Consider the following 24,449-nt stretch of genomic DNA (forward strand, 5'->3'; position numbering starts at 1 on the left):
GAACACTCTCAACATCATCATTACAGAGTCCAAGAAAGACAAAACTAAGAACTATCTATTGCTAATCTGACTCGGCATGAACGCTTTCACATGTCGCAAAAACAACCATCGCAAACCTGTTGTAGTATGCTTTAGCAGAGTATAACATTGGACATTGGTGCGTAGCTTAAAGGGGTCATGAACCACTTTTCCAAGTAATGATGTAATGACCTAATTATCGGAGTTTACTGCCTCCCGAATGGAAGGCCGCAAAAATTTCTCGAATCCGTCAAGAATGAGCGAAGTTACGGGGGTTTGGCGCACGCTCTCAGTGCTTTCTTCCTTTTCTCGTCAAGACGAGCGCACTGGAAGCTGCACAGTGAGGGATGGCACGGGGGAAAGAAGTTACGTCAGCGCGCGTCATGAAACGTGATCGCTCTCCCACTGTGACTCACGTGCAGTGTAAAGTTAGCAGACTGAGGAGTGCGGCGCTGGCAAATGGCATTACCCTGTGGCAAGAAGCACATCTGATCCGAACGCCCCTCTCAATTCATGTCGGCTATCAGCCAATGAGGATGCTATGTCTTTTGCGACACAAAAAAAAAAAACAGATACGAGACGTCAACTGGCAGATGCCCAGCCCATCGACGAGAGTGAGAACCGGCCACTGTTTGAAAACAGGGCGCCTGAGAAAACAGCAACTTCGCACTCCGCTTGTAGCCTTTACGCGGCGTGCACGACTGCAATATTTGGCTGAGCAGTTCATAGCCGCGTGAGCTTTCCGCAGGATGTGTTTTTTCAACAAGCCCAAGGGGTGCTTCATAACCCCTTTAATGAATTAGATTTGTGGCGCAAACTGACAAGAAGGAAAAAAAACAAATAAAGAGATTAATCATGTTTCGTGGTTTGTTTTAAGTGATGATAATGCAGTAATAGCAGATGGATTTAATTTACACTTCAGGTCTGTGTTTACACATAACAATGCTTTCATACTTTCATGCTTCACATCCCCTTATGTCTGACGTTACTATTAATGAAAATGGAATACTTCATGTGATCCTCAACCATGATATTAATAAATCACCTGGCCTTGATGGTTTGCCAAATGAGTTGTAACGACACAAAAGGACTTTTTGAGGGCCTAGTTCGTCTCCTAATATCTGCATGTACTGTTTTCTAAATCAGTGTCTGAAGGCGAGATACCGATCGACCGGAGATCGGCAACAGTCAAACCTACCCTAACAAATGGTAATAAGCAGCACATTCTGAGATATCGTCCTATCTCTTTGATTTCAACGTCGTGCAAACTTCTCGAGCATATCGTACATAGTACCTTTCAAAGTATATCATGCAATAAGTGTGACTTCTGAAAAGGATTTTCTATGTGCACTCAATTAGTACACGATTTCGCTAAGGCAGCAAACCGGTTTGGTGCAATCTTCGTGGACTTTGCAAAAGCATTTGATGACAATGTTTCCCACAAAAAGCTACTCCATAAACTTCATGTCCCGCTCGGTAATACCAAAACTGTTCATTGGCTTTCTGTCTATCTTTCAAGCAGACAATAATACGTTTCGTTCAATAACCATTCCTCTCGAAGGCTTCCTGTTGACTCTGGCGTTCGATGGGGTTCTGTACTTGGACCACTTTTGCTTCTTCTGTTTATTAGTGATATTGTTCACGCCTTCCGGTGCAAGTTAAGCTTTATACGGATGATTGCATAATGTATTTATAAATAGCGTCAGTGACCAGCTACATCTAAATGAAGCCTATGAAAGAGTTGTGAAATGGTGCAATGATTAATTAGCACATTGGCTATCAACTTTGACAAAACAGTTTTTATGAAAATTTCACGCAAGCGTAGTAATCTGCAGTTCCTGAACTTGGCATGTAATGTCTTGCTCTATGAGGTTGAGCACATAAAATGCCTTGGTATTTAGATTTCTAACTATCTTAGATGGAATAAACACATGCTTTTCTTCCTAAAGCAGGCTTTGAGGCTCACCACTCCTGATGTTCGTCTTCTTACATTTAACGCAACTGTACAGCCTATATCAGATTATGCTTCTGTCATGTGCTATCTAAAAAGACATTGATAAAATAGAAGGCATTCAAAAGAGGGCAGTTCAATACAAATGCTTTGGATGCCCATCGATGACGGTGTTGCTAAACAAAGCCCAAAGGAATAGAGTTCTCCGATTAAAATTTGTTTCAGCCAATTAAGGATCACTACAGTGTAGATATTTCTCCGGTGCTTTCCTTTTCAATAGGCTATGCTACAAGGCCAAGGCATGCACTAACAGTTTCCTCCTTCACTAGCCACAATACTCTTTCAAAAATGTCAAATTTCGTTGCACTTGGCCTTTAAATGCTCTACATATAAACAGTAAACAAGAAAGAAAACAACTACCATATTTACCCAATACTAATGCACACCTTCATTCTGGAAGAATAGGTAAAAAAAATCGCATGTGCATTAGAACTGAGTACAAACCCAAGCTGCCATTGCCATTACAACCATGGTAGTATGTTTTTCTCCTCAGCCATAGCAGTCATGCTTGATTGATTGGAGTGCTGCCTTTCTTGCTCTACTCGTGCATTTGCTCCACAGGCTATCATGCTTGCCAACTGCCAGCCAAATGAAGACACCTTGTTCACACTGTGGCAATAGCTTTAACAGGGCTGAGACCACTGAAATTGATTTGGGAGCAGTTTTTGGAGCAGCAAAATTTCGATTTTGGAGCAGAAGAACCCTGATTTATAGCAGTTAGCGGAATTTTTTATGTCTTCTCAAGAGCTTGAAACACAGATTTGTAGCAACTTGGGGGAACAAGTAGATTGCCTGTGATAGACGTAACACTGAAGCAGCCTTTGGAGAAAGCATCGCAAGGTATGAACTATACTACCTCTTTAGATACTATGCGACCTATGTATCCAAGTAAGAAACGCATGAAATAATTGAAAAAAAGTTTCTGCAAACTAGGTTCACTTCATAAAAATTTGAAAAAGAACAACAAAAAGAATGCAATTGCACAAGAATTGCAGTTACATAGCACTAGGCCTTTTTAAGATGAGTGATATAATTTAGCACTGCATTGGCTTTTATTGTGATAGCAATTATTTGGACATTCTGAACAGGTTCTTGCCGTCGTCGGCATCGCAGTCATGTTCCATATGAAGTCCAAATCGATGACTTCCCCCGCGCATCATATGTTTTATTTACCCTTGGGTAAAAGTGCGCAAGCGAGGGCGACGAACGCGGCTGAGGCAGAGATGAAAAGAGCTGACCGATCCCCGTTGCAAGGAGGGCGTATGCAATAATATCTCACCGCATGTCAGGCCTGCCGTTGACTGCTACTCATGCAGAGAGGAAACGCGCCGCCCATCTTGAGCACTAAATAAACGCAAGGGAGGGGGGTCGCTCGAGCAGCAACTGTGGACTTTGACTTTAAGGGCGTGGTCGCAATCGCTGGCGCGCGTGCTATCTCGGCTGGCATCACAGACAGCTCGCATAGCATGGTAAGCGCTGCGATATCTCAACCATTCTCTCCTTTGAGCAGCCGAATTCTCTTACACCAGCGTTTTGTAGTTACGCGAGATCGGATCCATAAGTGTTAATTAGCTGCCAGCCTTACTTCGTATAATATTACAATATGATGCTATCGAATTCATTGCTTCGCTTGCGGTGAAGAGAGAGCATAAACGTTTATTTTGAGCAAGCGCAATGTGCGCCCAAGGTGGGCGGCCTCCTTATTCTAGGTAGCCACTGATATATATATACTTTTTTTTGCAGATCTGCTTATTTAGCTTTTCAAGCTTCTCCAGAGCTTCCTGTAGGTCAGTGTTTGCAAGGAGGACATCACAATAAGCGCCTTCAGCTTGGCCGCGCGGTTGGCGCAGCGTCAAACCTACTGCACGCTTTGAACAGGCGAGAACAAAGGCGCGCTACCGTCGTTCGCTGCCCCCTCGTGCAGGACCGCCTTCGAGAGCGCGGCGCAGACGCCAAGACACCTCGCCGCATTGACTATCTCATAAAGCTATCTCGCACTGACTATCGCGTACGGTACTACGAGCATAGCGCCGTTGTAAACGTACTGCACGTTTTTATTGCGGAACGACACAAAAGTGCCTCGCATCAGTCCACTGCCGGCTTAGGCGTGAAAAACCGCCAGAGCATCGCGAAGACGCGCCGCATGCAGGAAGCTGGTTGTCGCAGCTTTGATGCAACAAGGGTGATGCCTCTTCTGTGCACGGTATGGGTCGTAATGGTACAAACACAGGGATCTTGCACTACTAATTTTTCTAGTTGCTTCTGCAGAAAGGTCAAAACAACTACCTGCCACATGCCATTCTCAGAAACGATAGTGCGAAAAGGCTGCTCCGGTTTGTGGGTCTTTATCGAGAAAAACAGTTCCAAGCATAACCCTCGAGCTTTCGCTACACTTCTAGACAGGCGTTCCAGGTTCAATTCCTGCAAAAAGTCCTTAATTATAAGTTGGGGCATTCGAAAATAGTGAAGAAGGGCATCACTGCGTCGAGCCTCGGAGCCACGATTAGGAAGTCGTGTAGGCACCAGGGGGAAAAAAAAGCTTTCCTGATCAGGTGGGTCACCTTCAGGCAGCCGGGTTCCCGACTCCTGTAATCACTTCCGCCTGCGAAGGACTAGTGCGTCAGATTAAGAAGGGACAAAAAAGTGTACAAAAAGAGCGGCCGAAAAAATGTGCCACTATGCCCTACAAGCACAGAATGGCACACGGGTTAAAAAATGTGGCGTCACGTTACGATGTTCAGGTACTATTTTCAGCCAAAAATAAGTTGGGAAAATTGTGCCCAATGGTGAACAAAAAGCATGATAAAATGAGGTCTAGCCAAATTAAATGCGGTGTGAAGCACAGGGACGCAGCAATGCCTTGTGCACAAGGGGTAGTGTACAAAATACCCTTATCCTGTAAAAAAGTGTACATCGGGCAAACGGGGCACTGCCTCTATGTACGGCTAAAAGAACATTCTGGAACCTTCAAGACATGCACGTATGCCAACCTGCCTTTGCACTGCAACACGTGTGGGTGCAAGCCATTGTTCAGTGACACGACAGTGCTCTTAAGACACAGAGATCAAACGACACGGGAACTTGTGGAAACTTTCTACATTAAAAAAGAAGGAGAGTCCTGCGTCAGCCAAACATCGGTTTCTTTACACAAAAAAGAAGTAAGCTTAATCAGTCATATGTTTGCTTGATCTTTTGTCACTCTTGCGCAGTCTCTTCATGGTATAAAAGCCTTTTAAATGCGAATGCATTTCTTAGTCGGGCTATGTAAGGCATCCGGCGTTGTTCGCGGCGCCCTTTCCCATAGCAACAGCTGCGGGCGCGCGCTTATCCTTGCCCCTAGCAACCGGAGCATGTGGTGCGAGAGAATGTAGGAGAGGGTAGGTGCAGTGCTTCGCCGCTCCTTCTCTCGCCGTTCGCTCTCTCTCCTCCCTGCGCCCCACTCTCCCATCTGCTCGCGCCTCACTCTCGACCGTTCGCTGGCTGGGCGCCTCTCGAGAACACCCGGAAATGTGTGTTCGAGACGCCGCTGTGAAACGCCAACGCTGAGCCGAGAATGCTGGCGCCCCACTCTCCCGTCTGCTTGCGCCTCACTCTCGACCGTTTGCTGGTTGGGCGCCTCTCAAGGCGATGGCAGAAGTTGGTGAAGGCAAATGTCTGATGGCAATGGTACCCTCTCTCGGCGCAAGAAATGCATTCGCATTTCCTCACGATTCCCTTCGGGGAGGTGGGGGCATTTTTTTCTATTTTTTCTTGTTATGATCCCTTGCCCGCTCCTCTGCGCATGTTCTTGATGCTTATCATTTGTGTATAAATAATCTGCATATGCCTAATAAACCACAGTGGAGAGTCAGCGCTTGTTCTGTGTATACCTTTCTTCGTCCCGTCCGTCTGCGCGCTGTTTTTTGCCCATTATGTATCACCAACTAGCCCAACTTTCAGTCCTGCGCTGCTATAGGCGCAACTTGGAAAATCATGTTGTCAACTCAGCCTTTTTTCTCAACGAAGCTGACATGGGCATCGAAATTGCGGCTTTCGAGGCTGTTTTGGAGCAGTTCAGCGCAATTTTTGCGATTTTCAGGCTTTTGGAGCAGCTTGGTGCAGGAAAACGGAATTGTATCAGAAATGTGCAATATGCGCAGCTGTCTCACCCCTGCTTTAATCCTACGCACAGAAAAGAGCGGAAACAGGGCTCCAGGGGGCTGTATTCGCGACTAGCGTAAATTAACAATAAGAATGATTTCTGAGGTATTGCGTGACAATACCACAATATGGAAATGAGGCACACCACAGTAGAGGGCTCCAGAAATTTTGACAGCCCCGGGTTCTTTAACGTGCACCTAAATATAGATACACGGGCCTCTAGCATTTTCGCCTCAATCGACAATGTGACCACCACAGCCTGGATTGAACTCATGACCTATGGATCAGGAACCAAGCACCATAACCACTGTACCACCATGGCGGCTGCGAAAACTACCAAGTATATATTGCATAGTACTAAGTAAAGGCCACCATGGTCCACAAACAGGGAGGTTCCCCGACCTTGAGCACGACCTGGCCAACTTCATCGCGAGGCTCCGAGTGGACCACATGACCCCGGAGGCACTGAAGGCCATTGAGCTTGCCAGGAGTTGAGGTCTCCTGAAAAGCCAATTTAAATCAAGCTGTGACTGGATTACCAAGCAAAAAAGATTTTCTTTACAAAGGCAGACTGCCATGTGGCTAAAGTTGTCACAGAAATTTGAAAAGAAGCTGTTTTCATTTCAGCTATATGCTTTATTGCTGCAACACCATGGTCCAGCAATGATGGCAATGCATATCAACTTGGCCAGAGTATGATGTATTTTGATATGCCTGCCAACTCCAGAGTGCAGTTGATGGGTGCAAAACAAGTTCACCTACTTTTGCCCGGTCACAAAAAGACATGCATAACAACCATGCTGGCTTGTACAGCAGATGGCCATAACCTGGCGCCCTTCCTTGTTTTTAAGCGCAAAACGTTCGTAAAGGCTGCAAAATTTCTCCATGGTAGTGTTGCGCACACTAAGAAGAAAGGCTGGATGAATGCTGACTTTGTCCTTGACTGGATAGACTGTGTGTGGCAGAAGAAGCCTTGCGCTAGCTCAGGGTTCCTGTGTTTGATGCTTGTGCTTGATGCCTTTAGGTGCCACTTGGACCAGTGTGTCAAGGACAATTTTGCCGCTTGTCACACAGAGCTGGTGGTAACACTGGGTGAGATGACATCACAGCAGCAGCCAGTAGACGTGTGTATAAATAAGCTTGCCAAGGACTGCATTAAGGCACCTTATACAGTGTAGCCCGGTTATAACGAAGTTGGCGGGAATCTGAAATTACTTCGCTATAACCGCTTTTTCACTATATCTGGACTCTAAAAAAAATCAACCATTATGAAGACCAAGAAAAATAATTTATTTACACTTTCTGAAAAAAGCGATCAAGGGTCCCTTGCACGCGTTTCAGAACATGTTGCTCAACGTTGTCCATCAGATCACAACTGCCCGGTCCGGTGCACAAGTACATACGCAGCGTGTCGACAGCTGCGAGAGCTGCTCCGGCGGTCCCAGGCTGAGGCGCACCAACGTCGTCACCTTCGCCGTCCGAGGAACTGCTATCTGCGGCCATTCTCTTATCGGAGACGCTAGCGGCGAGTTCATCGGTGGTGAACTGCTCCGTTGCGACGAGGTCTTGACCCGCCAGGGCAAAGTCCAGATAATCCAACCCACTTGGGAAAAGGCTTGCATTGTCCGCGGCCTCCCACAGCTGCCCCAAGCTTGTCACTGCCGCGGCACCATCCGCTGCAACAGCATCGATGTCTGCTTCTGCTGTTATTTCTTCGGCAGCACTGCTTCCCCGCGAAAAACCTGCTTTCTCGAAGCAGTGAAGAATGGTCTCAGACTTCACATCCCGCCAGGCTCCGCTTGCAAAAAATACCGCCTTTACTAGCGGCACCTTTAGGTCGGCTGTACGGATGTCACTGAGCAGACGCTCGATGACACGGCGGCGATAATGCACTTTGAAGTTTGCTATCACTCCCTGGTCCATCGGCTGCATCTTGGCGGTTGTGTTCGGAGGCAGAAAAAGTACCTCGACAGCGCTCAGATGTGCGTTAACATGGTGTGCGCTGAAATTGACCAGCAAGAGCAGCACTTTGCGCTTCTTCGCGGACATTTCCTTATCAAAGTCTGTCAGCCACTTCCGGAATATCTCCCCCGTCATCCACGCCTTTGTGTTGTGTCTGTACGCGACAGGCATTGACAGCACCTTGGCAAAGCCCCACGGTTTCTTGGGCTTGCCGATGACCAATAGCGGCCGCTTGTCGGAGCCGTCCATGTTTGTGCACACCAACACTGTGATGCGATTTTTGCTGTTTTTCCCACCCACGCACTTAACAGTCTTCGCCGCGAGAGTTTTTGCAGGCAACAGCTGAAAGAACAGACCCGTTTCATCAGCGTTGTAAATATCTCTTTCTGTGTAAGTCTCAAGAATGCGGCTCCTGTGCTTCACCATCCAACGCTGGAGACCGTCCTCGTCGACGGATGCAGCTTCACCGACAATGATCTTGCATGTGATCCCATGGCGGTCTTTAAATCTCTGCAACCATCCGTTGCCTGGGTTGAAGTTCTCGTGGCCGAGAGCAAACCCCAGAAGTTTGGCCTGCGCTAGCGGGATCGGCCCATTGAGCTGGACGTTCTTGGCACGAGCATCTACAAACCATTTGTAGAGCGCCGCTTCGACATCTCCGTAAGTAGCAGCGCGGATCCACTTCCGTTCACTGCTGCCAACGTCATCGTCCAAGACGGCATCAATGTTGCTCGCATTTATTATGATTGTTGCCAAAGTCGACTGTGCTATGCCGCACTTTCGCGCAATGTCGGTCTTCTTAATTTTCTGCCAAACTTCGTCCAAAATGGCACGTTTCACTTTTAGAGAGAGCACTTTTCGTTTGGTCGTCGATGAGGCGGTCTTTCCGGGTATCGCTTGACTCGACATTGTCGTAAAGTTCGCCGATTCACATGGGCAGGCCTAGCTACAACCGCGGCAAGTCCAAGCGCGCTGCGACAATCCGCTTTTCACCAGTGAAACAGCACGAGCGAACGAATGCTTCTGCTGCTCAACCGTGGTCAAGTCCAAGCACGCTGCGATAATCCGCTTTTCACCTGTGAACAGAGACACAGCACAACATGTGCGAACGGAACAGCTGCTTCTGCTGGCTGAACTGACTGAACACCACGAAAGAAAGAACGGCTTTGCTAGGACAGGTTTGCGCGGAGCCGTTGGCGGAGCGCTGCAGCCAGGCTTAGGCAGGCCTAGCTGGTGGCGCCATGCCGTGGAAGAAAAGCAATTTAGGAGTGCACCAACTTGTTTCACTTTTTCACCAAAATGAGGCCCCACAAGCGGAACCGGTCTAAAGCGGTCACAAAGTTTCTGAAGCTGCCCCCACGACCTCCTCTCTGAAGAGAGGAGTACGCCGTGAAATGTGATAAGATCGCGGCGGTCGGCCCGCCTCGCACTGGAAAAAAGAATGGGAAGCGTTCGCGAGATGGCTACCGGGCGACCGTGTGGTGTGGTGAAGCAAGCTTTCGAGCCGAGTGGGGCGACACGGCTGCCGGGAGCCAAGAATTGGCGGTTTTTCGGCCTAGTTGATTCACGCAAAAACTCAAAAGGTGGTTTGATGGATCTTTTTTTGTTGTTCTCGACAAAAAACCCCGCTATATCCGCTGAGTCGCATTTTTTTTACTTCGTTAAAAGTGGACTTAAAAGGCATATGCGGAAAGTGGAACGGGAAATTAAGATCACTTCGTTATAACCGCTATTTCGCTGTAAGTGGGCTCATTATAAATGGGCTACACTGTAATTATTGTAGGTGGGTCCGCGATACGTGCTCCGGGTCACATCGAATGTGGTGTATTCAGCATACACGCAACACGTACGCACTTCAGGCAGACATGTTTATCGTTTATCCTGGCAAGATGCTGCCCCTTCCCAGGGTGGCCACATCCATGGCTTTTCGTGCTGCAGAGGGCACCAGCTACTGCTCTATATAATAATAATGATTGGCTGACGAGTGGATGCTACACGTTCACAGCCTGCAAGATGAAGAATGCCTCGATCAAGGAAGTGGCAAGGCGGGTGCTGCGTCAAGCAAGTGCTTCATCAACCCACAGCAGAAAGAATATCTCATAAAGCCACCTTGAATGATTCATGCAAAATAAAACCTTGTTCTTTGCTTCTGGTTGCCGAGACGTTTACTCGAAACACAACAGTGGCGACAAGGCACGAATCGAAGTGGTGGGAGAATGCTTTGAAGTGCGGCTACTGAAACAAGCAGTGATGGCGCCGAGACAAGCACCCGCATTTACCAAACAGGAAGGAGGCTGGTCCGCCGATAAGGTACACTTGGAAGCTTACTTTCAAGCACAAGAAATTATGGATGAGGCAAAACAACGAGCCCTGCTGATGGCTGCATCAACAACAGCGATGTCGTCAAGCATCTACAGAGCCACTTGAGAAACAGGCCAACAAAACAGCAACCGGTTATCGCTCTTGCAAGCAGAAGGTGAGCGAGTTTGGGATTTCGTAGCCACCATTCGTCGCATGGCCGAAGACTGCAATAATGGGCACATGTTGCACCGCACGCTGCGGGACTGCATGGTATGTGGCGTACGGGATGAAGACATATGACGTCCATTGTTGACTCGCAGCTCCCTGACGTTGAAGAAACCAGAAGACTTTGCATGGTCTGCTCAGGCCGCTATAGAAAACGCGCAGCACATGCAGAAACTACCTTCCCAGGTGACAGACACAACAAATTTTGTCTGGTCGGTCCTCTCACGTCCGAAGACTACGAGGCAGGCTATGGCACAATGAGCACTGGCCTTGCACCCGCTGTGGCGCATCCTTGCACCAAACAGATGATTGTCATTATGTCAGAACAGCGTGCCATCGATGCCGAAAATGCGGCCACTTAGCGCGAGTATATAGAGTGTCGGACGAAGGCACTAAGGGGAGGCAACAAGCGTATGCACTTTCTGAAAGGCCACAAGATATCTCTGAGGTCTGGGAAGCTTTGTACACACACATTGCACATCAAGTGATGGACAGTGTGCACGTGAAGCCTATTCTTCACCAGATAAGGTGGAACAGAGTGCCACTAACAATGTTCGTAGAAACGGGCTCACCCGTGAATGTGATTCCGTGGGCAGTGTTCAAGCAACATCGAGGCAAGTGGCCACACATGAAGCTGTCATGTTTCAAGGGCCCACTTCCTAGCCGGGAAATTGCAACTCAGTGCAACCAGGGGTAGTGCGACAACTCAGGGCAAACTGTTCATCATTGAGTGTCCGGGAGCGATGCTTTGAGGCCATGACACTATCCAAAGCTTCTTAATATCTAAAGAAAGATATTAAGAAGCTTGAGATGGTGTAGCGAAAGGCGGTTCGCTTTATCTTTAATGCCTACCACAGAAATTACTCACCAACAACGATCATGACCATTGATAACATCCCTTCTTTACAATACCGAAGAGCAGTTGCCCGGCTGAAATTTCTACACTCACTTTATTTTCGTAAATTTAAGGGGACATGGCACCTGGGGCTATCTTGTTCATTTTCTGACCAGATTCAGTTAAAAAGCACAGATATATATGTATTTCCTCGTGCTGATTTTAAAAGTGCAGTAATTTTTTCTTTGACTCAAATAATTATTGAGATAATTAAATATTATTTACTATTATTTGGTGAGACAATAGATAATAATAAACTGGGCAATAGTTATGTTTAATGCATGAGTGGAAAGCAGAATAAATAAGAATCGAACTGCTGCAAGCAGTTTTCAAATCCAACAACAATTAACAATTTAGCAGCCCACTGAAATTTAGCATTTACAGTACAGCTACTAACGATCAAGAACACAGGCAGTTTAAAAAATTATAGAAGAAGAAAAGAAGGCATATGCTTGCAGCATTTCAAGTTTTATGCATTTAGCTTCATACAGCAAAAAACGTTACATCTGTAGCTATTCTAGAGCTTGAGCAATTTCTGCACCAAACAAGCAGGGTGAGTAAAAGCTTGTTTTGAGAAAATGCAAGAAAACAGATAAAGGTCATTTTGAACCACATGTAATAGAAGATATTGAAATATTTTTGTTAGATGATTAGTCTCCACCAGGGACATAACCTGCATGCCTACTGCTGCAGCACACATCGTTCAGAAGCAGCATATCAATATAAAAGCCCAATTTTTTGCTTTTTCTCAATCGAAATATAGCTTGTTTTGGTGATATAAATTGCTGTTGGGGCTGAAATATCAATCCAAGATGTAAAAAACTTGGTCAGAACTTGCGACAATGCCTGTATGTTACGAAAATACTATATTCAGAAAATGAATTTTTTCCATGATTTTTCATCTCTAAGACCAGTGGGCCCCCTTAACATTAGCCCAGAAACTTATATAAGAAATTGAATTTCGAGACAAACTCGACATACAGATACTTACACTCTTGAACCTTACTTCGCACGTACTGATCTTTTCATGAACTCGTTCTTTCCTCAGACCATCAATGATTAAAACGCGTTACCTTTTGAAGCGTTCTGTGATAATGAAAATCCTGACTTTGATAACTATGTATCTTCCTATTGTTAAATGTACACCTCAAGATCTCAGACTGTCTCACGTTGTATTTGATTTGCATTTTCTAGTTTCGCTTTTCATTTTCTTGCTGCCATTTTAGTTTGTTCAATTGTTATCATGTGTTCTACTGCCTTAACATGTTTTTATTGCTTGTACTTTCGTTTTATTGAAGTTACATTGTGAATTACTTTTTATTATGCCCTCCTGCTTGGTCTTTCGACCGCAGTATTCTGTATATAAATACGGCAGGCAACTATGGCGTGCAGACAAGTGGACACTACGGACAGAAGGTGGGAAACTTTGTTAACAAAATGCAGTGACGTCCTTGCTCCAGATCTGAGTCTGCTCCGAGGGTCACCGGTACCCATGACCATCAGAGAAGATGCCAGACCCCGTTTTGTAAGGCTCGGATGGCGCCGCATGCACTCAATCAAATGGTGTCAGAAAGGATAGATAGGCTAGTCTACAAAGGGGTGTTATCTCTGGTGACATCTTCTGAATGGGCCACACCCGTTGTACTCGTAGTCAAGAAAGATGGGCAGGTGCAGTTATCCGGTGACTTCCGTCTTAAGGTGAACGCTGCTACCATTATGGAGCAATATCTGCTGCCGCGGGTTGTCGATATCTTTGCGAATATCAATGGTGGAGAAGTTTTCAGCACATTAAACTTGTGGAACACCTAGACACTGCACTACAGCAACGGCCTACGCCCTAAAAGTGGCAACATCACAGTGCTGCTCCATGACCAGTTCTAACCATCTGTGACCCTATGTTACAGTAGGTGCGAAAGTGGATCCTGCAGGGCTGGCAAACTACCTGGCAGAGACAGAGTGAAGCTTTGTGCCAGGTTATAAATTTTGTCTGCCCGTTTTCACAGTAGCGAATGAAGCGTCGTTAGGTATATTTTTTTTTATTTCGAAAGCCTGCCCTTAGGCATTTAGTGGTGTCAAAAGTACACATGCAAATTTGCTTCGTGTATAAAGTCTAGTAATGATCGGTGGTATGGTCCATGGATCCAGTGGTCAAAGTCAGGTGGTTGGCCAGGCCTGAGGCCCATTGCACAGAAGTAGCGAAGACGGCTTAGGTATCTGAATATCATGCGTTTAGTGTAGGATGGTTGGGAGGAGGCTTCGGAGCGCAACACGGCTAGGCACAGCGATGACGGGTAGAAAGTGCTGTTGACTCATTTCAGAACGTATTTCATAAGAGACAGCCTACGTCGACCAGATGTAATGTGCATCTAATTTTAAATAAAATGTTGTCATCTTTATTTTTGAAATAAAAAAATAGTTTGCTGCTGTAGTCACTGATGTACGTTATGTATAGAATTACCGTATGACTAAAATGTAAAAAATTTTCACATCTCGCGCACGTCAAAAGTGAACATGAACAGTGTTAGTTGCTCCAAGAAGTAGGTGCCAATCAGCTCGTATTTTATGCAATATCCATCCAACATGTGCTCGTAAACAACATGTTACACCAAGAATATTCACGTTCACATCGTCGCTTTCGGGGCCTACTGGTGCCTTACAATTTTAACACGTTGCAGAAGGACAGTTGTAGGTTGCCGACTAAACGCTTGTGAAACCAGCTCAGCGCGTAACTAACGGCAGCTCACCCACTGTCGAATGTAGCACATTTCCCGGAACAGCATTTTTCAGTTTCATACGAGAAGTGCCACACACTTTAAGCATCTGTTAACATTTCATAGCACACAGGGTTGGTGTGGATACAGATCTTTCCGAAGGAGGATCAGCTTTTTGGTAAAACCTGATATGTCCTCTTCTTGGGGTATAAATAAAAAAAAGGTAAGCGGGTGGTCAGGACATCTGGGCTGCCCTCTGAATTTGGCTGTGGTACACCATTAAATGCATGAAAAATATGCACAGTGAAGCAATACGCACGCAAAGCATCCCACCAAATGCTACCTTGTTAAACTCCACAATCAAAAACGAACTACAAACAACACGCTCCAGCACAGTCGGTCTGTTCGCCAAGAATCAATGACCAGTGATGCTACCGAGGACTTCTGATTTGGAGCAACTTTTGGAGCAGCAAAATTTCCGTTTTGGAGCACTTTGGAGCAGCAAAAATTTTCATCTTGGAGCACTTTGGAGCAGATAAGTTTGCATCTGGGAGCACTCTGGAGCAGCAAATTTTACATCCTGGAGTGCACTACAGAAGCATACTGCATTAACATTCAAGCCCTTCAATATTACTATGGGGTTCTTATGAAGGCTAGAAATATTTCGATTCATTGCAAATCTCATAGAAAAAATCATCTCAGGAAAATTCCATACTTCACTCGCTAATGAAAAAATAAGGGCTCATGCAGTTGAGTGTTCTGGATTGACCTCTTCGGCGATTATTTTCGACACTAACAAATAAACAGAATACCGGATCAATAAAATTGTATTTTATGAAATAACGCTCTAAATACATCTATGTGGTTATCAGCAGACGTGGTAGACAAACGCCGTGATGTACAGAGGTGCCTCAATGCCAAAGAGCCACACTGTCCCTAATGCATTCCCCTAAGAAAACTCCAAGGTGAAAGCCAGGTTCTTTTTCTTCTCGATCGACGGGTAGATACTCCCCCTCCCTCTCTGAAAGCTTTCTGCACCTCACCTGGTTTTGTGCTAGCTCCATGATCGGCGCACTGATCACGGAAGTAGTGTAAAGCGACGATGTCATGTGATGACGTCAACATGTGACATCACGCCCCGCCACGGTAGTCTAGTGGTTATGGCGCTCGACTGCTGACCCGAAGGTCGCGGGATCAAATCCCGGCCGCGGCGGCTGCATTTTCGATGGAGGCGAAAATGTTTGAGGCCCGTGTACTTAGATTTAGGTGCACGTTAAAGAACCCCAGGTGGTCGAAATTTCCGGAGCCCTCCACTACGGCGTCTCTCATAATCATATCGTGGTTTTGGGACGTTAAACCCCAGATATTATTATTAACATGTGACATCATGATATATGACGCCATGATGACGTCGCAAGTTTTGACGATCTATGACGTGATGATGATGCTATCACATGATGATTATTTTTTGCATCAATCGATTGACGCCGCCAACGATCAATTTTCGTGTTTGATAAAACATCTAAGGCTTTCGCATTAATATTGCGTGTTGAACGTTAACAGCCTGGCCGTTAACAACCTGGCCTTACATACCAAACTGTCCCACCATGTCACATTTGTGCCATGCGCGAAACAGCTTCACTTATCATCCACTTCACAGAGTGAAATGGCTCAATTTTTTTTTTTCATTTTTATTGTGATAGCAATTATATGGACACTCTCGGCGGATTTTTGCCGTCACCGTAATATTCCGTATAAAGTCCAAATTAATAACATCATCACGCGCATTGTAGCCGCAGATAGAAGCTCACGAGCGCTGGCGACGAACGCGGCTGAAGCGGAGATTAAACTAGCCAGCTGCCTGTCTCCGTCGCACGGAGAGCGCATGAGATAACATCTTCCCGCATGCGGGCCTGCCGTCGATTGCTCATCAAACAGAGAGGAAACGCCCCGCCCGTCTTTCGTACGGAGCACGAAGGGACGCCAGGGGAGCGGAGGGGGTGGGGGGAGGGGACCGCATCGTTTGAAGGGCACAGTCGCTTGCGCGCACACTATCTCGAGGCTTCAGGAGACGGCTCGTAAACTTGCTGTGCTCTCAACGCTTACTTCGCGTTTAGATAACTCGGAGCACGAAAACGCTTCGGTTCCTGGGGCGGCCATATTCCCTTAAACCAGCGTTTTGTTGAGTTATGCGAGATGGGATCCAAAAGAGTTAGCTGCTAGCCTTACTTCGTTTAACAATACAATTTGTTGGTATCGTATTCATTGCTTCGCCCTTAAGCGAAACTGAGTTTTTTAACCGTCAGCTATTGACCTCGAAATCGAGGGGCGGACGTGCGACATGGCGTAGCCGCTTCACTGTGGGCTGTCAGCGACGGGCCCGCTACTGACAGCTGCGCATTTGCGGCTGCTCTGACCAGGAGATATGCTTTTAGGAGCTGGCTCGCCAGGTTCTTAAGCTGGTGCAATGTCCCACGTTGTAAGCGTAACCTCAGTTCCATAGGCGACCGCTACAGGCGCAGGTCGTGAGAAAGAGAAGTCTTCTTCCTCTTTGAGCGCCTTGATGATGACATTAACGCAGGCAAAACCACATACAGGATAGCCAACTGCAGCATGCGCACGCTCACGCGAAAGAAAAGTCTTCTTCTTCTTGTTCTTCGACCGCCTTGATAATGACATTAACGCAGGCAAAACCACATTTCCTCGATTTCCTCGACCACACGTTCGGCCACAGCTGGAAGGTCAGTGACCGCTTGTGGTTCGACAACAACCTGACCACAATCGCTACTATAAAAACGTGTGATGTCTTTATATGACAGTAGAGGAATTGTATGGAGCATTCACGGTTTACCCGATTATCTCCGAGCTTCAATCATTATTCACTTCGTAGATATGGCGTGATTTTTTTTAATAATGAAATTATTTTTAAAAAAGCAAGCAAAAATTTCAATTGCAACCCTAGCACGTGAGTTCGAAAGGGCAGGGCCTTTTAGGGGGATATTTACCGCAGAGTGATTACAAACTCGTATGTGCCGGTGGAAGAAATTACGAAAAAGCTCTTCTAGATGAAGATTCATGGATAAAGTATATCTGTGTAAAAGTGTCAACGCGTTCCCATCGTTCGCGTGCTCTTCCATAAATGCGAAGCAAGGAAAATTCGATATTGTTCCATATATCTACTGCTAGTGATCCCACATTTCATTCCGCGATGTCCAGAAATAGAAGTGACAGACATTTCAGCTGAACATTGCTTTTCTTGCATGCTGTGTGACGCTTGAAACGAGCTATCAGCAGTGTTTCTGGAACAGACGACGTCCGCCGATGAATCGCCGTCGCACTTTCTCGCTACTGATAGGCCTAGACATCACAAGCCTCTGCGGCGAGCGCGTTTTGCTGTCGAGCCAACTTGCAGAACAGAAGCTGCGTCGGCACCGTGCATGGCATCATGGCTTACTCGGGACTCCCGAGTAAGTCACTATGTCATGCACCGTGGCCATTCAGCAGAATAATTCTTGGTCCATGGTTGCGACTTTGGCAGCCCCAAGATCAAGCTGCACATGTTCTGACGCGCCGGCGGTGCGATTGCCGGTGATAGATGCCCCTAAACCCAAGACTTTGGTGCAGTTTGGCGCAATAATTTTCGTCAATATTATCAGGATGACGCAGTAAATACAATTTGGCGCACTTTGGCGCAGGAGTGTAATCACTGAATGATGCGCACGAGCGAACATGTAATTGTTATCGCAGTGTAACAAGGTAATGACATCAACAGCAGTGCAGGCATGCGCGAGTAGCCGCGATGCAGCGTTGAAGCTCGTGCACAAAACCAGTTTGTCTGTGCCTACAAACTGTCTCCTTCCGGCATGAAACGAAAGAGTGTTCCCTGATGAGCACCAATGCTGTCAAATACCGCATGTATTAAGAACGGCGAATGCAAACACGGCGTTGGTCATAAGCAGTAGCCGAAGCAACAGAATGACCTGCTGCTTTTCGTCGGCCGCGAGGAAATCTAATAACAGGGAGGTTAGTTTCCTCCAAACCTTTTTTCAGCATCCCAATTTCTTCAATCTGAGCAACATGGCACCTGAAAATATGCCGGTATTGTCGTTCTTATCAGCCGCCACACATTGATATGTAAGCTCCGTGTATGGCTGTGTGCACATGCTAAGCGCACTTAGCCTTCAACTTGGCGGAAGTGCACACGGCAGCTGCTGGATGGCAGCAGATTTTGCGTAAGGTCTATACTTGTGCTGTCAATGGCAGCGAAGTCTTTTGAGGCTCCTGCATGAAACACATCCAGGAATGGCTGCAATGAAAAACCTCACCAAACCATTTTTGCTATCCAGGGCTAGATGCCGACATCGAGAGGATGGTACGTGAATATGGGAGATGTGTACAAACTAGCACAATGCCTCCCGCGCAGATTCAGGCACCATGGTCAGGAACGCGCCGGGGTCTCGGGTGCACATGCACCAGGGGGGAATCGAGGAGCCTACTTTAGGGTGAGGAGGGTGTATTGCACAACTTGCAGTATGTGAAGGGAACAGGGCGAGAAAGGGAAGACGCATTCCTTGCGTGTTTTCCTTCTCTCATCGCATACGGCACATTGAAGTGCTTGCTTGAAATGTGAGAGAGAGGAGCCAGGGTTATTTTAAAAAAGACTCAGGTGAAACGTATTTGCACGACCAGTAAATGTTTGGAAATGGAAAGATAATTGTGAACACTGAAGGTTATGCTGTAATTACTATTGCCAGTTTCAAGTACCCGACCCAATACGAGGGAGCTAGAATGATTGAGCTTTCATTGCTATGAAAACTGTAAAAAAAACGTAATGTCACATTGCTTTTTGTTTCGTCCAACTTAAATACCAGTATCAAGCAGTATCAAGCCTCAGCGTCATCTAAAAAGGGGGGGGGGGTGTTCATGTACGTTTGCAGCAGCGCAGAAGGGATTTTGGCAGTGCTAGAGAGGCTGTGCAGGGGCGCGATCCTCACTACCCCTTCTCACAATATGTTTGCTCTACCTTAGAAAATTACACACCTTACTTTGCTGCTCTTGAGGTCATAACAACTCTTCTTGAAACAAAGCATTAGAATGCTCCTCCTATTGACGGGCTGTTATTTTTCATGAATGTCGCCCGTTCATCGGGTCACTGTAAAATTTCTCTTCTACTCTCGGGAGTGCGAAGATGATAAATATGGGCTTTTGTCGTCACACTCAACAAGGTCACGCTCACTTTCAAGAACGTCCTTCCAAGGTCATTTAACCCCCACTGCACCACTGGATGTAGCGAGTGGGATGAGTGCCAAGCTTTGCTGAATGGCCTCATTGGACACTGTGAGGACCCGAGTGCCCCGCCTTCCAGCCAGGAAGACTTAGGGCAGCAGTGAGTAAGACGTACAGTGAGGTTGGGAGATAAAAAGTAAAGAGGCGTCACGTTCTGCCTATATAACTGACGACTTCGAGTCCTGCTCAGTGAACAAGGAACCCGTATGCAGTTCCGAAACGTCAGATCATCTCATCCGACTTGGTCAGTGACCGTAAATCATTTTAAAGAGATGTTTATCACAGCACAGCTTTTAAGGTTGAGGTTGGCCGTGTGACATAGATAGAACATTATCATTATCATAAACCGGCCCGTGCGATCTTCACCCTGCTCTTCATCGCCTTCCTCTTCTTTCTCTTCTGCTTTGCCGCCAGAAGACGTGTGCCGATTTGTATGGCGAGGGATGCAATAACTTGATGGGTGAGAGAACGAGTACAGAGAGAGTGAAACAGGGAAATGGAAAGAAAGAAAAAGAGCATTTCTTAGCAAAAAAACGTTTTCTCAAGGCGAGATTCGAACTTGCATACCCACGGTTCGAAGGCGAGCATCCTAGCCACTCAGCTATCCAGGCATGCTGGCAAAGCAAAGCAGAGCTTATGGCATCTTCGTCCAAGCTGCACTGGCACCGTGGTGGTAGAAAGGAAGTTGCGTCACACACTGCCTGAGTTTCAGGCCCCGCTACGGGCTAGCCGAATGTGTGAGCCACCAAACTCGGATCTGCGATAGCAGTGCCGTCTGCAAGACGCACACAGCAGTCGAAATTCAGCAGATAAAAATTTGCAATGCTCGATTTGTACAGGGAATAAGAGCGCGAACGACGGAAAACCAGACGATTGGAGGATTGGATTGGAGGATTGGATCTCTGTATGAGTGTGTGTGGTTGCCTGTGCTCCAGGTGCTTGTGCTGCATGAGTTTTGCGAACACCCGACAAAGGCTCTGGTAATTTTTGCATCGCCTTCACCATCCAGTAAAATGCCGACAGCAAAAGTAGCCTTGTGCGAGCACAGCCGGACAAATACAGCTCATGCACATTTTCCATCCAGTCCGGTCGTGTTCTGAAGCAGCACTAGGTGTAAATTACACCTGCACTGATCCTGCCGCATCATCTGCCAGCGCCCGATGAAAGATGGGATTGCACCATGCTCCACCGTCAATCTCCACGGTAGCGCGGTGGCGTGCACTCGTGTTCGTGGCTAGCCCAACCGAACGTGCGGCATTGCACGCGTGGTGCCCAGACAAACGTACGACCCTGCACAAGTGCACAGAAAACGCCACCAGTGCCGCCAGCTGAAGATGCCAATAGTTTTGCACACTACAGTCAATGTCTGATTTGTCGGACTCCCTAGGAACCGCGAAATCGTCCGAAAAATCGGGCAGTCCAAAAAACGAATTCATGTCTTTTTATTCCGCTCAAGCTGTCAAATCGCTACAGCCATGTCCAAAACGGGTTTAATGCCTCCCAGTACACTTATCAGGCATTTCGGTGAGCGCCCAGGCTCTCGCTAATACATTCGGTACCTGCCACGAACCCCACTAAACTACGTGCCAACCGACACTTGCAAATTTGCATTTTGTGACGAGCGCCGCTGATACCAGCAAAGCGCGGAATAGATTACAGCTCTGTCGCATGGAGCGTTTGGAAACGATGACGCAAAACACAGACTGCGGTAGAAGAGCGGACGACTTGTCCAGCTTTACCCGATGCGTGTGCGTGCGTAAACGCATGTACACACATCGCCGAATCTCCACCAATACGCAGCATTTGCTGCCGTGTGAAGCCAATCGGTTCTAGTTGGGTGCAGCACATCGCCAACTAAGCTGACACCGTCACTGTACTGTTGCTCTCCATATGCACGCATTTATCACGAAAGGGTTCCTGACCGCACATGGCCGCAGCAATGGCGAGTGGGTTTCGTTTGTGAATGCAACGCGTCTCTGTAGTGCACTTAGCAGTCTCGCACAAAGAGGCAGCATGAATGGCGGCGCAGCACGTTTGGGTTCTCGCCTATTAAATTCATGCAGTAGGCATGCAAATGTGCTAGGCCACATGCACTACCGAGCAGTTAACTGAAGATGCTTATCGTAAGGGTTGTCAGCGATTAAGCCGTACTGGCGCGTTTGCCACCTGCCGCCATCACGCCTCCGTGCATTTCCGCTGCTTATCCGTAAAGACATTGCCACGCGGTGCTATGATAGTGGCTCCTTTGAATTTCTGGTTTGCTTCACCCCAAAACACTTCGGCATTGCGACAAAGCTGACTTTCGAACTCTGCTACTGTCGCAAACAGATCGACTCGCGAAAGCGCTGGTTCGAACCTACGAGATGATAGACGTGGCAGAGGTGGGTCTTCAAGAGAAAAATCAGACGCCGAATAGTTTCAGTGTCTGAAATTTCAGACGTTCTTATACATTGACGTCTATGGGGATTGTGACGGTGCCGCGGAAGCGTTGGAATCGGGAGTCCCAAACATCGGCAGTTGACTGTATAGTACAGCAAGGTGGTGGGAAAGGGAAGTGAGGGTGAGGAGGAGAGATGTGAGGGTTATGAGGTGGGAGAACGAGTACAAAGAGAGAAACAAAGACATTGAAAGAAAGAAAAAGAAAGATAAGAAAGGGAAGAAAGAGGGAAAAAGAATAAAAGACACAGAATTACAAAGCAAGAGATGAACAGAGAAAAAGATAGAAGGCAAGAGCTCGACTACAGAGAAGGAAATAAAAATGAGCCCAGAGACACTCGCTCAAACTCGTAGAAATGGACCAGACAAAAGAAGTTTTGTCGTCATTCCATACGTCCACGGTGTGGCCCATAGCCTGAAGAGAGTAGCCGGCAGATGCCAGGTAGATGTCGTATTCTCAGCCCCCCCGAGACGTTGGCTAGCTTGTGTAGGGCCGTCAACCCCGATGCTCGGGAAACCCGCGCTTGCAGAACCAAGCATCGGAATAAGTTCGTTCCATGTGCTGAAGGCGTGGTGTATTCCCTACCACTGTCTTGTGGCAAGCGATACATTGGATAAATGGGCCAGTGTCTCAACGAGCGTCTGAAAGAACACGCTTACAGCATTTCTTCGGCAGCATCTGGCCACCTTGGTATCTACTGCCGCAACTGTGGCTGCATTCCCGAGTATTAGCACTGTGTGTTTGTCAAGCGTCATCAGGACCAGCTGACATGAGAAATTATGGAGACTTTGGAAATGGCTAAGCTGGAGAGCGTGTGCGTTAGCAAGCCTTCAGAATTGACAGGCAAGGAAATTCATTATGTATCAGATGGCTGTACGCGCAATGTGCATGGTTCACGGTGATGATGCTGTAGTTTGTTCATACTATCTTGGTTTATCATTGTTCCTTCTTTCCTGCATTTTGCACTGCGCAAGTATTATTGTGTGGTGTTGATAAATAAAAGAAAGTCAGCACTATTATTTGTGTTTTCTTTTTTTTTTGTGCCCCGTCTTTTGCGCTGTTTTCTTTCCGCCAAGAAAGTGCTGTCCGTTTCATCAGTGCGAGCCCCCTTCTCTGGTCAGCTCAGTTACAAAGCTTATCCGATTTTCTGTGAAATTATCGGAAGGAAGCTATGCGGCCACTCCATCTTTGGCTCTTGCGCCAAACGTAAAAGTTTCGGTCGTAAAAGAGCGCTCACTTGCTCTCGGACGCTTGCGCAAAATAATTCACAACACCGCCAATCTCCTCGTTTATTATGGCCACTGGTGGTGACCTGTGTTGCCCTCTTTTGGAGTACACTACAACGAAAAGCCAGAATTCGATACCAGTACAGACTCCTAACACAGCGGGGAGTGCCTGTCTCAGATGGCTGCTTCCTTGCTGCCGCGGTAATGCCACGCTTATTCCAACGACCTTCTATTTAGCTGAATAGCGGTTTGGGCTAGTTGGTTGTGCATTTTTGCTAAAGTGGCATAATGCGAAGCAGGACAGGGGGACACATCAACGACGAAGACGAGTGCTTAGTTCCAACTGAAGGTTTATTGTTTCCTACAGAAATAGAAATAGCAGAGAGAATAAGAAACAACAAAACAAGAAATGCGAAATGACACATACAAAAATACCCCATTGTGCCGTTTGGCTGCACTGGCATCTTCCAGGAATGCTAATTCCATTTGGGATAGGCATCAACATGGCTTGCATGACCATCCATCACGTACCATGCGAACTGCTTCCACAATCATGTCAGTGCGGTTGTCCACGTGCGAAAAAAAATCCCCTTTATCTGATCCACACACAAGGGAGCAGCCGCATACGCTACAACAGGGTCTTTGAGAAAGTTACGGTAATACCGTACTGCTCATCCTTTTTCGTTCGTTGTGTTTTTGCCGCTCCTAAATCCAGTGAAGGAACAATAACACCAAAAATGCTTTTTACAAAAACTGCTATGGGCTTGTCACGCCTCATTGTTGCCTCTCAGCCTCTGCATTGTTAACGAGGAACCTGTCACTCGGGGGACGCACTGCCACTGGAACTGGGAGCGGATAAAGCATAATGAGTGAGAAAGGAGGAATGGCACGGTAATACTGTACTGTATTTACGTATGGTATTACTGTAACTGGCTAAAGGATCCTAAGGCATGGCTAGAAAATCCTCCCTTCCATTTTCAACATTGCTGGCATGTTCATGCAGGTGATCATTCAAATATCTTTCAGTTCTGCCTGAAGGCACAGAATGGGATGCGGGTAGGAAGCGATTAGCTCACTTCCAAAATTAAGGGGGTAACAGCGCGAACACACACCCACAAGAGAGACGACACAGACACAAAAGCGCTGACTGACAACTGGTTTTAATAGCAAAATGAGACACCTTATATACGCCAAACTGAAGCATGAAAAAGAAAAAGAAGAAATAGAGGGATGGATA

At 46.8% G+C, this 24,449-nt stretch overlaps 1 protein-coding gene across 2 annotated transcripts in view; it reads right to left on the minus strand.

Moving 5' to 3' along the window:
* Positions 1-24,449, minus strand: part of LOC119395155 (nuclear factor related to kappa-B-binding protein) — a 755,896-nt gene that overhangs the window by 22,010 nt on the left and 709,437 nt on the right. The window contains exon 17 of one of the 2 annotated variants that reach the window (XM_037662442.2): positions 6,572-6,670. The exons of the other annotated variant lie outside the window; for it this stretch is intronic. Within the exon in view, the coding sequence (XP_037518370.2) occupies positions 6,572-6,670 (99 nt within the window). The remainder of the gene's footprint in view (positions 1-6,571; positions 6,671-24,449) is intronic. 2 annotated transcript variants of the gene reach the window in all.

This window comes from Rhipicephalus sanguineus, chromosome 5 (genome assembly GCF_013339695.2).
Source record: "Rhipicephalus sanguineus isolate Rsan-2018 chromosome 5, BIME_Rsan_1.4, whole genome shotgun sequence".
In the NCBI taxonomy this organism is placed as follows: Eukaryota; Metazoa; Arthropoda; class Arachnida; order Ixodida; family Ixodidae; genus Rhipicephalus; species Rhipicephalus sanguineus.